The 14767-nt window shown below is 34.7% G+C and overlaps 1 protein-coding gene across 3 annotated transcripts in view; it reads left to right on the forward strand.

Moving 5' to 3' along the window:
* Window positions 1-1666: 1666 nt before the first annotated feature.
* Window positions 1667-14767, forward strand: part of LOC135834709 (uncharacterized) — a 29644-nt gene continuing 16543 nt past the window's right edge. The window contains exons 1-11 of one of the 3 annotated variants that reach the window (XM_065348665.1): window positions 1667-1929; window positions 2029-2200; window positions 5467-6428; window positions 6502-6774; window positions 6859-6942; window positions 7032-7175; window positions 7260-7382; window positions 7499-7611; window positions 11072-11561; window positions 11646-11769; window positions 12180-12330. In XM_065348665.1, coding sequence (XP_065204737.1) covers window positions 5513-6428; window positions 6502-6774; window positions 6859-6942; window positions 7032-7175; window positions 7260-7382; window positions 7499-7611; window positions 11072-11561; window positions 11646-11769; window positions 12180-12330 — 2418 coding nt within the window. In that variant the 5' untranslated portion in view covers window positions 1667-1929; window positions 2029-2200; window positions 5467-5512. The remainder of the gene's footprint in view (window positions 1930-2028; window positions 2201-5466; window positions 6429-6501; window positions 6775-6858; window positions 6943-7031; window positions 7176-7259; window positions 7383-7498; window positions 7612-11071; window positions 11562-11645; window positions 11770-12179; window positions 12331-14767) is intronic. The other 2 variants (XM_065348664.1, XM_065348666.1) reach the window with 2 other exon arrangements.

Consider the following 14767-nt stretch of genomic DNA (forward strand, 5'->3'; position numbering starts at 1 on the left):
TTAGGGAATGGGATTCTTTTTGGAGCTAGAGTTGACCTCTGGAGTGGGGAGGGTCAAAGTTGAAAATTACAGAAAGGTCATTTTTTGGAGGGACATACCTAACATGACCCCAAATGGATGAAAAGGGTCCAAAATCATACCATCGGACAGTACCCTATCTGTGATCAACATATCCAAATTTCAGCTTCCTAGGTCATCCCCACCCGATTTAAAGCAACATTAAGGTGAAAATCCCCTTATATTTTGCCCTCATTTTCGGTTTTTTCCATCTTAAAAGGAGTGGAGATGACCTAGGAAGCTGAAATTTGGATATGTTGATCACGAATAGGGTACTGTCCGATGGTATGATTTTGGACCCTTTTCATCCATTTGGGGCCATGTTATATCCCTCCAAAAAAATGACCTTTCTGGTAATTTTCAACTTTGACCCTCCCCACTCCAGAGGTCAACTCTAGCTCCCAAAAGAATCCCATTCCCCAAGTTTGACTTCATTTTATCAATTAGAACAGGTTACAAGTCCCAAATCATAAAATGTAAAATTATTGAAATCACGTCACTTTGAGGGGTCGTAGCGCCACCCCCTTGAGGCTAGGGAGTTGGTTGATAGCTCATTTGATAGGTATTGGGGAGGAAATGAAATGATCATACTGGGTTCATTTTACTCAAAATTCAATATTTCAGGAGTTATTGACGAAAAACTGATTTAGAGGGGGGGGGGCTTTGATCCACAGTGGGAGGTTAGCTCAGCTCGAAGGGTGGGGGCGGGGACTTTTAGTATGTTGTTCAGCATACCACCCTAGGCAATATTCACCAAAAAATCCTTTGATCGCAATAATGTTTGGGTTCACTTATTTGTTTCTGCTATTTGACTGGGCAGTGGGCTAAACAGATTCCACATAACGGTTGGGGCAATTGATTTTGGATATGGCCATGTGAGAGTATGGAGTGGCCTGTTCACTTTAGGTCTGCACTAAATAATTTCATCCTTCATTCTTTCGAGCTTTTTGGAAGGAGGTTTTCCTTTTCCAGGGATAGGGATCTATTAGTTTCTTTTTTTAGTTTTTTTTTTTTACGCAGATTTTGGCAATTTTACCTTTTGGCCTTGGCGGATTATTGAGAATCTGGATTTTAGACGTCGTCGTCGTCGTCGTCGTTTCCTTATAAGCGGTAGGCCTATTGGCCTGTCTGCTGCGGTGTGGAACCTGTTGAGGATGAGCCTGAGGTATCCGTGAGTTTCCTCCTCTATTTTTCAACACTTTTCATATTACAATCACCAACTTTCAAAATCAAAACCCTATAAAGTTAAATTAAATTAGTCTTCTTTTTAGTTTTTTCAAGTAAAATCCATTTTCAGAAACTCAAACCGCAGTCTGCATTTCTGCATCCCGAGCAGATTCTTGTGGGTTCTAAATCTGCCAAAGTTCAGTGGAAAAAGAACGTAAGTATCTATCATCTTCAACCTTGAAAAATTTTCAAAATTTCACATGAAAAAAAAGAAATCGAAACAAAGAACAAAGCTTGTAAAAAAAATAAAAAATTTAAATTTAAAAATAAAAATAAAATAATGAAAAAGGTAGTTCACATTTTACGACGCTAGAGAGCGTTGTTGTAGAGTTTTCGAATGACAAGGACAATCTACACGAATGTAGTCTATGAGCAAAACTTGCTTTGAGAAAATTTGATAATTATTTGAACTCCCATGTTTTTCGATTTTCACTTTAGTTTTTTAAGTCGAATTCAAAGGTTTTCCATTTGTTAAAAGTAATAAACGTAAAGTAATTCTCGTTATGATCGTTGTAGTTAAGTGACGGTGGTTAGTTTCGTATCTTATATGCGATTAATCGCAAGTTATCTCGTCGAATTTCAAGTCAAGATTCCATCACCGGCCAAGTAAGAATATTTTCGTTGATTATTCACTTTCACCGTGGAGTAAGTAATTACGAGTTATAATTTCCCATTTCAGTAATAGTTTCGAGTCAGATTTTGGTCTAGCATTTCACCATTTAATCTGATAATTTTGTATTACAGCTGAATAATTCATTACCACGAACGTTCGACGATGTGAATCGAAGTCCCTCGAAAGTACCGAAGTCGTAGCTTGTTTGGATTTTATACGTGGAACGAAAACAGATTACGAATAGGTGATCCCATCCATCTGTGGCTAGATAGTGGAGCCGGAGCGAATGTATTTCTAGTACAAGTGAGAATTTTTTCAATCGTTTTGATTCGCTTTTCTATACACAAAGCCTACATTTCGTTGCGATTTGTTTATCGATTACGAAACTGGTGTCTTTCGTGTTCTATAATGCGTTAAAATTTAATTTCAATGTCGAAGTTGCAGACGTGTTGATTTGTTTCGTTTGGTTTGGCGTTCGTTGCTCGTTGTACAATATGTACAGATTATTGAGCATTGTTTGTATTCGTCGAAAATTGATCCCACTCAGTGTACTTTTTCCTATGAATGAAATTAAATTTTGATTTTGAATTAGACAGTGGACAGCTCGACAACGTTGGATGCTCTAGTTTCACTTTACGACGTCGACCGTATATAATGGACGAATAATTCAACGGTGAAAAAATGACAAAATGTGACGGCTAGATTTTGGATGCAGAATCCTGGAAACCTTCTGCTCATGCGCCAAACATGACGCTTACGGTGCTAGTGGAGAGAGAGACGGTTTACTGGTTGAACATGGGTTGAACCAGGGAACCGCCTCTCTCTCCACCAGCACCGTAAGCATCATGTTTCGCGCATGAGCAGAAGGTTTCCAGGATTCTGCATCCAAAATCTAGCCGTCATATCCTGCGATTTGAATTATTCGTCCATTATATACGGTCGACGCTTTACGACGAAGAATCAACACTTGTAACGACCGTATCAGCCATCGTAGTTTATCTTCGGTTATCTTTCACGATAACAAGAAGTACTTTTCAATCTACATATATTATTACTCGAACGAATGCGTTCCTTCGGCCGTCGAAACATCGCTCATTGTTCAGACTTTGGAAATATTTCTATTCGTACTCTCGAGGGGCATACTTTTACTCATTTTCTGATTCGAACGCTTTATCTGTGGGTTATGACTGAGGAGAGCTGCATGCAAAAATTTCACTGTGCGGAAACGAAACAATGATTTTTGTGTGGCTTACTCTACTTCCTTTTGTATATTGTATCTGTGTTCATCATCTGTAGTACGATGAAGACGAACTGTAAGCGTGATAACATGATTTTGCGCTGTTTAAATTCCAACTAATATTTATTGTTTTAGTTATGCTGTTTTACTCGTGTATTGTTCCTCTATTACCGATAACGGTTCGGTTTCTTGATGAAGTCATCGAATATCTCGAATCTAGATTTTTCATTCCATTCACCAGTCGACCAAGCTGTACGAGAATGTGAATGTGATAGTGTAATGATGCCAATACGAGATAACAGCATAGTGCCAGTGGCTCTGATTCTTCTGACTGTCTTCTAGCTCGTCACTTTCCCCTTTTTTCGACATCGTTTCTCAGAATCACAATTATTGCAGTATTGTTTCTTTCGTTTCTCGATCCGAATTCGACGTCAGCATGAATAAATTTATTGTAAAATATGAAACATTATTAACTATATCATACAAAGTAACCAATAAATACTTTGCAGGCCTACGAAAAAAAAAATTGCATTTAAGGGTCGTATTAAGTGGTGAATTTTGATTCAGATTTTCCAATTGAATGGATGAATATTAAATATGTCATATTTTTAAAATGATAAATTGATACTTCAGAGTTCAATCTCTCAATTTAACGATGAAAACATTTTTTTTTTCCAAATATTTTTCACTTTTCTGGCGCCCAGGGCTGAATAAAACAACGTTAAAGATACGCAATTCTCTTGGGCCTAATGTTGTTATTTTTTAAATGATTTTTTCTTCATTGAAAATGGCAAATCTTGAACTTTGAGGATGCTAAAATTGCAAAGTACATTTTAAAAATAGAGATGATGAATTTCTATAAATTTTCATTTTGGAAACTTGCACTTTTTGAGTAACTAAGTACTAAAGTTAGTAATACTAATAGTAACTTATGGTTACTTTTTAAAAATGTTTGTCACTAAAAAGTTACTTTTTCCGAGTTTTTCCACAAATTTCCTTCTTTTTTTTCGAAATTTTATCCAAAATTTTACGAAGAAAAAAACATTGCTTTTATTTAAATGGCATCGCTGCTTTTTCAGCGTTACGAATTTTATTTTTTCAGTTTTGATGATTTTTATGTTTTTCGCCTGAATTTTTACCCAATTTTATCACCTTGAATTCTCGTGATTTTTTCATTTAAATTTTCCTTCGAGCTTGTGTGATTTTACTGCTCAAATAGTCGGGATTTCTCCTTATTTCGGTTCGATGGTTTTTTTTGAATTTTGTGAATTTTTTTCATCGCCGATTTGGCGAGTTTTCTTTTGAATTTTTGTAGATTTTTCCCTATTCTGACGGGTATGATTTTTCTGAATTTTCGCGAGTTTTCTTTTTTCAAGTTTTTTTACGATTTTTTGGGAATTTCCATTTTTTTTTCTTTTTTTCAAATTGTGGCAAAGTTTTTCCAGTTTTGACAGACTTTTTTAACTTTAATTTTTTCTAAATTGTGATGATTTTTTTGCCTAAATTTCGACTGTATTTTTTTAATTTTAACAGTTTTTTTTGAGTTTTGTGCTTTAAAAAAACAAGTGATTTTTTGCTCACATTTTTGTGGAATTGTGATTTTTTCTTCTTCCAAAAATCATGATTTCCTTTAAATTTCGATCTTTTTTTTCTAGAAGGGAGGGAAGCAAGCTTCTTTAAGATTTGATGACTTTGTTTTTTTTCTTCTATATTTTCACCTTTTGTGGTGGATTTTTCTGCATCTTGATATCTTTCATTTGTTGATCCCCCTCTCTCTCTCTGTTCCTCTTCCCTTCCAGCTGTGAGGGAAGGTCCTTCGGATTTCTTCTCTCTTCGAACAATTTTTTTTCAAATTCGAATTATTTTTCTCTGTCCAATCCTCTTCCGTTTTGCTAGAAATTTTTCGATGATTTTTCTCAAAAATTTACTTTTGCTGAACTGAATTTTCGAGAGTTTTCTATTTTCATAATTTCCATAATTTTGTTTTGAATTTTATTGATTCATTTTTCTGCTCAATTTTTGTTCTTAATTTCGGCTAAACCTTTTTTCTTGAATTTTCGAGATTTTTTATAAAATTTTCTCCTAATTTAGTTCCAAATTTCAGTAATTTTTTCTGCTTTAATTTTTGCGGAATTCCCCCGTTTACAGATTTTTTCGAGTTTTTTCGAGTTTTTTTTGGACTTTGAGACTTGATGGTTTTATTTTGAATTTTTTTGAGGATTACTTGATTTTTTTTTCAAGTTTTATTCTTCTGAATTCTCGTAGATTTTATTTTCCAACTTTTCGACGATTTTCTCCAATAACGAATTGAATTTTTTTCGTCATTTTTCAGATTATCTGATGCGATTGCAAGCTGAAATTAGATCGAACCTATTATTATGGACGACCATAACGAAGATGAAGAAAACCAACCCAATGTGTTGGGTGATGAAGCCACATATAGTGACAGCGATGACGATATGGAAGTGAACCGGAGCGATGACAAAAACACCGTCGATAAATTGGATTCAGAACTCGTCGATTCCGATGTAAACGTAGAAGCTACCGAATTAACTTGTTCGGATGATGCAGATTTAAGCGACGAATCGGATTTAATAGGAGATCTTACCAGCGACGCAGAAAGTAATGTCGATCAACATGAAATAAATGATTCAGTTGTTGATTCCGAAGAAGAAACTTTTGCTCTCGAGGTTAAAGATGCCAAAGATGATTCATCTGATGAGAAAGATGAGGTCGATGAAGCTGAGAAAGATGAGGTTGATGAAGCTGAGAAAGATGAGGTCGATGAAGCTGATCAAGATGAGGTTGATGAAGCTGATCGAGAAAATTTGACCAAAAATGCACCAGATGCAGATGATGCAGATGGTAACGATGCCGAAGACGATATCAATGGCGATGATTACCAAAATAGCGACGATGAAGAAAAATCTACCAATAATGCATCTTCTGAAAATGTAACCGGTGAAATAACTCCTTCGAATGATGTAGAAGATCATGAAAATAAATCTGTAACGAGTGCTGATGAAAGTGAAGCAATCGATACCAAAGCCAGTGATACAAAGACATTGGCAAATGGTGAATTATCGAGTACTTCTCAAAATGAAGAACACGATGCAAGGGCTAAAAATGTCAGAAGGTTGCCAACGCTTTCAAAATATGAATCTGATGCCGAAGAAGATACCGGTGAAAGGGCTGATGGTTCTACACAACCCGAAGCTGCTGAACCAGCCAATGGGTTCAATTTCATCGGGTTTGATCCTGACATCACCGAAAGAACGTTGCAAATTTTTTACAGTAAGCTCACGTTGTTAGACTGATAATATGTTTAAATTGATTTCACTATCTTGACGTTTGTATTTTTTTTTAGTTTTACAGCAAAACTATCAAGACTTACTTAGCCAGTTGGAGAATGCTTCGCCTAAATATGAAGATGACTTGGCGATGGAAGTAGATACCGAACAGTCGAGTCAATTAGCTGATACAGTTCCTGAACCTGCAATGTGTATTGATAGTGATATGGCTAGTGGAGATGTATCGCTGGATAACCAAACCGAAGAACAAATAGCAGCTAACAAACGAGTAAAAAAGAAGAGGAAATTCTTCGACGATTTTGATAATAATGAATTGGATCCTCCTAAAAGTGAGTTTCATCTTCAGCAAATGTTGTTCGGATTTCTTGAGTAAATGCAGATTTTATAAAATTGTTTTTTTTTTATTTATTCAGGACTTAAAGAGCAACTAGATAAACCTCCGAATGTAGATGTCAGTATGGGGGAGAATAAGGAAAATTTTATCAATAGTGAGAAACGTGAGTATATTACCTTTGTGTTATTGATACATTTTGGTATTATTTTCTATTGTGAAGAAGTTCATTGCATCATTAATTATAATTTATAGTTCCTGAAGAAAAAGAATTGACTGAAGTAGCTCCAGCATCGCCGGTATCTGTTGTTTCTTCAACACCGAATCCACCCAGCAGACCTAAATCTAAACCAAAAGTAGATATTTCAAATCCACTTTTTAAAGAACCATTCAAATACGGTAGGGTCACCAAGCATCAACGCATCGAGCACTTTGTATTTTCATTTTCATCGGTTTTTCTTTATTTTCGATGCTTTATTGCAGGATGGAGGAGAGAAGTAGTTTACAGATACATTTCAGAAGATGGCCAGAAGAAGAGCGCCGATGTTAGTTACTTTACTCCCCAAGGGAAGAAGTTACGATCCACCAAGCAGATCAGTGACAGCTGTATGTATCAATGCTCATTTTTTTACTCAAACTTCAGCACTGAACTGATAATAATTGAACATGAAGAAAGAAAATTCAATCGAGTATACTCATCGTAATTTTTTTGCATTTTACAGTGCCTAAAGACGGAACCTTAAGCATACGGAATTTCACATTTTCGAAAGAATTAGTATTCAGTAATCGTGAATGTGACTTGGAAAGGACGCGTTTTACCAAGAAAATGGAAGCGGTAAGCAAATTAACTGGGGCTTGTACTCAATTTTTTTCTAAAAAAAAGTAAAAAAGGAATCAAAATAGTCACATTTTGTTTTAAAAGCTGAAAAAAAGGACTTTTTGACAATTAAAAGCAAAAAAGGTGATAATTTTTCCAAAATTCTAGCAGAAAAGTGAAGCAAGAGTTTTCAGCAATTCTACATTAAAAAATGATTTTTTTCAATTTCTGACGAGAAAGCGACATTTTGACAATAATTTTTAGAAAAAAATGAGGCTTTTTGAAATTTTTGAAGTTTTTGGCAAAACAAAAATGAAACTTATCAGCACAGGGATTGTATTCGGTCACTTTCTAAGTAACCAGTTACTAAAGTTACTTTTTCCTAGTTTTTTCACAAATGTCCTCTCCCCCCCCTCCCAGAAATTTATAATCAAAATTCGTGAAGAAAAAAAATGCTCTTACTGTTTTTTCAGCGTTTTGAATTTTATTTTTCCAAATTTGGTGGTTTTTCTTTTGAAATTTTTCTAATTTATTCTCAATTTTAACAAGTATTAAATTACTCATTCATCATTTTTGAATTCCTCGTTAGTTTTTAGTGGATTTTTCCTCTTTTGATCGATTTTTACATCTTGAATTGTAGTGATTTTTTTCTAAAATAATTTTTTCATAGTTTTGTTTTGAATTTTAAGGTTTTCTTGCGTCTGAATTTTTGCTGAATTTTATCATCTTGATCGAGTTCTTGTGATTTTTTCATTAAAATTTTCGATCAAGCTTGTACGGTTGTATTCCTCAAATCCCCGATTTGGTGTTTTTTTTTGTGAATTTTTGTAGTTTTTTCTCAATTTTGACGGATTTAATTTTTTTCGATGATTTTTCTGGCATTTTCTTTTTAAATTTTGGCGAAGTTTCTCCAGTTTTGATATAGTATTTTTCAACTTTGAATTTTCACAATTTTAGTTTTACTCTAAATCATGGTTATTTTTTTGTCTAATTTTGACTGAATTTTTTTTTATTATTTCGACAGTTTTTTTTCGAGCTCGTGCTTTAAAAAAACTAGTAATTTTTTGACTTAAGTTTTTGTGGAATTGTGATTTTTCTTCTTCCAAAAGTTACGATTTCCTTTAAATTTTGATTATTTTTTTAGTGGGGGGGGGGGGGCTTCTTCAAGATTTGATGAGTTTGTTTTTTTCATTTTCCCCCTTTAAGGTGGATTTTTTTTTGTTTTGAGTCTTGATATCTTTCGTTAGTTGATCCCTCTCTCCTTTCCCCTTCCCTCACAGGGGTGCGTTCAAGAACGTCTCCCGAGTGATAATATCACCCAGAGTGATGACATTTTCCCGTTCAGAAATCATCGGGGAAGGGTGATAATTGTCACCTTCGGGTGACTTTCGTCACACCACTTTTGACTGGGGTGATAAATCTTCCCTAGAGTCCCCCAGCTTCTGATTGGTTGGATGGGTTTTGTTTACTGATAAAAGATGGTGGATACATTTGAACTTTTTGATGAAATTCGTTTCATTTTGGTATTTTATTGATTAAGTTGTGAATTTTATGTCGAAAAATAAGTAATGAAGTCATTGAAGTCACTGTCACGAAACAAAATTAGTATTTGATAATCAGAATCACCCTAACATCACCCTTGGCGTTCATAAATGAAGCATCACACTGGTGGGAACTCCCATCACCCACCAGGGTGATGTTTTTTCATTCTTGAACGCACCCCAGGTATGGGGAAAATCTTCGGGATTTCATCTCTCTTTGAACTATTTTTTCTCAAGTTGAAATTATTTTTTTCCTGTCAAGTCGTCTTGAACTTTGCTTGAAATTTGTCCATGATTTTTCTCCACAATTTTGTCGATTTTTGTTCGAATTCGTACTTTTCAACTCTCGCGAGTTCCTTGTCCTGAATTTTCAGTGATTTTTTTCCTGAACTGAATTTTCAAGAGTTTTCCATTTTCATCTTTTCCACGATTTTGTTTTAAAATTTTATCGATTCGTTTTTCTGACTGAATTTTTGTTCTTGATTTCGACGAAACTTTTTGTCCTCAACTTTCGCGATTTTTATGAAATTTTCTTCCAATTTTGCGCCAAATTTTAGTAATTTTTTCTGCTTAAATTTTTGTAGAATTCTCTTTTTACAGTTTTTTTTTGAGTTTTTGAGAGGTCTTTTTTGGATTTTAAGACTCGGATGTTTTTATTTTGAATTTTTTGGGGCTTTCTTGATTTTTTTCACGTTTTATTCTTTTAAATTCTCGTAGATTAATTATTTTTAAAATAGATATTAATTTAAATTTAAATTTAATTTATTTTTTAAATTTAAAGATATGAATTTTATTAATTTTTTATTTGCTTTTTTTAGTTAAAATATTTTTATTTATTTTTCATTTATGATTAATTAAAGTTCATATTTCCCAATTTTTCGACGATTTTCCCCGAATTTTCGTGTTTGCTCTTGTGCCTTAATTTTTGTGAGTTTCCGCAATTTTTTCATGAGTTTTTTTTTTAATTTTTAATATATATATTTTTTTAAAATTTTAGTGCTTTTATGTTGAATTTTGCTCTTGATTTTTATTCTTAAGGACTTATGATTTTAATGTTTTTTCACATTATTATTTGACTAATTTTTCTCTCTCCAGATCTTGATCATTCCTCTGCTTTCTGTTTTGGTCCATTTTCTCTCAACTTCAAAATTTTTGTTGCATTATTTCCAGTTTTTTTTTTTTTTTTTTTTTTTTTTTTTTTTTAATAATTTATTGTGTCAATTTTTGTCAAGTTTTGATGTCTTTTTCTCGCGAATTTGAGGATTTTTTTTCTATTTCTGAAGCACAGTAGGTACATTTTTTTGTATTCGAATTTTTAAAATGAAATTCGTATTTTTGTGTTTAATTTTTCGAAATGATTTTGGATAAGATTAAATTTATTTCTATTTATTTCTTCCCTATTTCGGTAAGCTTCCCCCCCCCCCCATATCTTTCAATTTTTCAATTTTTTTCATTAGTTCGGTCGTTTCCGGAATCCGTTATTTTTTTCATGCTTCTTTTTTGCATTTTCACCCAGTTTTCTTTCAAAGTGTTGATAAATGGTTTTCATTTGAATTTTGATGATTTTTCTGGTTACTTTTTCCAGCTGTTTTGGTTGCTAAAGTTAGTTTTTTTGAGAAAAATTCTAGTACACTCTCTATCAGCATGTTATCAAAACAGAGAGATTTTTTTGGCAATTTTTGACATTTTTTTTTTTGGTGAAAAAATAAAAAGCAAGATTTTTCAGAAATTTAGTAGGAAAAATCAACATTATAATATGCACTTAAGCGTATTTTTGGTCCAGCCTGATCAATTGAAAATTTTTTTAATAAATTGAATTTTCACCAAAGATACTAGAATAGCTTGAAACTGGTTTAGTATACATCAATTTCCGTGTTGGAAAGTTTACATGTCTGGTTTCTGCTCATTTCTGATTTAATCGTGTCGTTTATGTTCAGGAACTTTTGGAGAACGAATCAGCCAACGTGAGCGGCGACCTCATGTTAAATCGACGTTTAGGTATCGACCCCGCATCGACGCATACACCAGTGACGTCTGCGTCAGCATCAATGCCTGATGCCGGTGACGACTTATCAAAGAACCCAACCACAGCTGCGGTATTTCCGGCGACACTGACACCAGCGCCGTCATCTTCGAAAAAGAAAGACCCTCAGAAGTCGAAATCAAACGCCAAAACTCCGGGATCTGATGCCGTTTCTAAATCTAAATCATCGTCGAAGAAAGGAAATAAAAACATGGCCGATCCCGATGCGGAAGAGAGTACAAACAATATGACTCCTAAGTTAATGATGCCAAAGATCTTGTTGCGTGCGCCAAACATGGCTAATTCGAATACCGCCTCGTCTAAAGTTACCTCCGGAGGTAAACCATCTAGTATGAAAATTAAGATCGGAGGACCTCCCTCGAAGCAGAGTGGTCAGAAATCAGGTACTTATCGAGTATTTTCCAACACTTACGAGTAATAATAATCGAGTCAAGTTCTTTATGAGAGATCTCGTTGTGTTTTCATAGTGAAAAAACCACCGTCGTCGTCTAAATCGAGTAAAGGTTCCAAATCGCAGAAACGTACTGATAAAAGCATCGCCCCTGATCTGGTATCCGGCTCGATTTCTGCGGATCATTCTTCGCATGCGAAGTGAGTTAATTATATGTTTTTCTTAGTTCGCTGCGCGATGCGCGGTAAAGAAAGTTGTTTCTCTTTTCAGTCAAATTATTAAGTTTGACGTACGTATTCGATTATTGTAATCGAGAAATTCGTTCTTTTTTTAAAAATAATTTTCTCGAAAGGATGGCTTGGAATATTCAAAATTACGTTACGTAATCAGTAAAGCAAGTGTGGAGTGTTTTTGAAGTTTTTGTTCTGTTTTTTTTTAAATTCAAAAACAATTTTTTTAAATGTATTCATTCGATCAAGATTCTGGTATACTTGTATTTTTGATACTCATGTGTGTTGTGTTTTCTCCCCATTCCGTACTCGTCCTATTACTCGAAATGTAAACGTATCTCTCCTAAAATACATGTTCCCATTGTTCGTTTATGAAATAGAAGTGCTCGTGGAACGCAGACCTGTTCTATAAGCTGTCCATCGGCTCTTGGAACGATACCAACGTTACAATGCACCATTTGTTTGTGTCTATATCATTTCCAATGCTGCGGAATGGACGCAGATCAACCTGTTGGCGGATATGTATGCAAGGTATGCATGAAATCTGATTCTCTTATCTGTTTCATCTTCAAATTACTGCTCAAGTTCGTCACTACTGATCGATATGACTGTAAAGTCGTGAAATGTGATGTTGGCGAGGAATTTGAGCAATTTGAATAGTCTCAAAAGTTTTCCAAAAAGCAATAATTTCAATCCGAAGAAATTTGAAAAATTTTCGTTTTTTTTTTTTGAATACTCTGAACTACAATTTCTGAGTGTAGTCGAGGAGAACGCATAAGGATCTATTGCAAACCCATCCCCTCCCGTTTGATCCTCGGGGTCAACCATTTCCTTAAAGGGGGAGTCCTAAGGAACATTTCTAGCCCTTGTCCTCAAAAAAAAAAAAGTGGCCCTACTTACAAAATGGAGGCCATTTTCATTAGCAGGTCAGCCGAAATCGCAGATTTTGCGTTCCAACATAGGACTTACACGAAATTTTTAAACCGTACGAAGGTAGATCGAAAGATCAGGCAAAAATTCATCCACTGTCAAAATTTCAAGTGCCAAAGTGCGTTTTTCGACTTTTGGTGAATTTTTGAAAATCAAATTTAGGCCAAAAATGAGCGGAAAAAATCAAAATTTCACCAAATTGACCAAGAAAGCTGAAATTTGGGATATGCCCTATTTTCGACATGCCAAATCGATTGGAAACTGTTTCAAACCGTTTTGAGCAGTTCTGGAGCCTCCAGCAGATTTTTGAAACTCGAAATTCCCACAAAATTTAATCAAATGAAGTTGGAAAGCCGAAATTTATTCTGCAAACTAATTTCAATACGCTACGAAGTCGACTGCAGATAAATTTCAATTCGTTTTGGAGCTTTCAGCGACTTTTTGAAAATTACTGGAGCTCCAACAGATTTTTGAAACTTGGAATTCGCACAACATTCTATGAAATGGAGTTAGAAAGCCGAAATTTACTTCGCAAACTAATTTCAATACGATATGAAGTCGACTGCATGCTTGTTTCAAATGGTTTTGAAGCTTCCATCTACTATTTGGAAATTTCAATTTTCGAAAAAAAAACTCCATTCAACCTTTCAAAATGTCGTTGGAGGCTCCAAAACAACTTGAAATCCACCTGCAGCTCACTCCGTAGCGTATTGAAATCAGTTTGCAGAATTAATTTCGACTTTCCATTTCCATTTCAAGTTTCAAAAATTTACTGGAGGCTCCAGTAATTTTCAAAAAGTTGCTGGAGTCACCAAAACGACCTAAAGTCCACCTGAAGTTGACTTTGTAGCGTATTGAAATTAGTTTGCAGAAGTAATTTCCGCTTTCCATTTCCATTTCAAGTTTTAAAAGTCTACTGGAGGCTCCAGTAATTTTCAAAAAGTCGCTGGAGGCTAAAAAACGACCTAAAGTCCACCTGAAGTTGACTTTGTAGTGTATTGAAATTAGTTTGCAGAATTAATTACGGCTTTCCAGTTCCATTTCAAGTTTCAAAAGTCTACTGGAGGCTCCAGTAATTTTCAATAAGTTGCTGGAGGCTCCAAAAGGACCTGAAATCCACCTGAAGTTGACTTTGTAGCGTATTGAAATTAGTTTACAGAATTAATTTCGCCTTTCCAGTTTCATTTCAAGTTTTAAAAGTCTACTGGAGGCTCCAGTATTTCTCAAAAAGTAGCTGGAGGCTCCAAAACGACCTAAAATCTACCGGAAGTTGACTTTGTAGCGTATTGAAATTAGTATGCTGAATTAATTTCGACTTTCCATTTCCATTTCAAGTTTCAAAAATCTACTGGAGGCTCCAGTAACTTTCAAAAAGTCGCTGGAGGCTCCAAAAGGATCTAAAATCCACCTGAAGTTGACTTTGTAGCGTATTGAAATTAGTTTGCAGAATTAATCACGGCTTTCCATTTCCATTTCAAGTTTCAAAAGTCTACTGGAGGGTCCAGTAATTTTCAAAAAATTGCTGGAGGCTCCAAAACGACCTAAAATCTACCTGAAGTTGAATTTGTAGCGTATTGAAATTAGTTTGCTGAATGAATTTTGCCTTTGCAACTTCATTTGATGAAATTTTAGGAAATTTCAAGTTTCAAACATCTACTGGACGCTCCAGTAATTTTCAAAAAGTCGCTGGAGGCTCCAAAACGACTTGAAATCCACCTGCAGTCGACTTCGTAGCGTATTAAAATTTGTTTGCAGAATGGATTTCGACTTTCCAACTCCAGTTGATGAAATTTTGTGGGAATTTTGAGTTTCAAAAATCTGCTGGAGGCTCCAGTGTGAGGTGTCTGATTAGAGATCCTTCAGGTAATGTAAGATATATGAACACGTTGCAATAAGGATAAAACTTATTGCCTGGGAAAACTTTAGTCGTCAGGATATAATACACAGCTCTTACCTGCTGGAGATAATCGTCACATACGAATTCGCGAAAGATGTAGTCAACACAAAGTTCACGAATTGAAGAGTTTATTTTTATAGT

Source organism: Planococcus citri, chromosome 2 (assembly GCF_950023065.1).
Source record: "Planococcus citri chromosome 2, ihPlaCitr1.1, whole genome shotgun sequence".
NCBI classification, from domain to species: Eukaryota; Metazoa; Arthropoda; class Insecta; order Hemiptera; family Pseudococcidae; genus Planococcus; species Planococcus citri.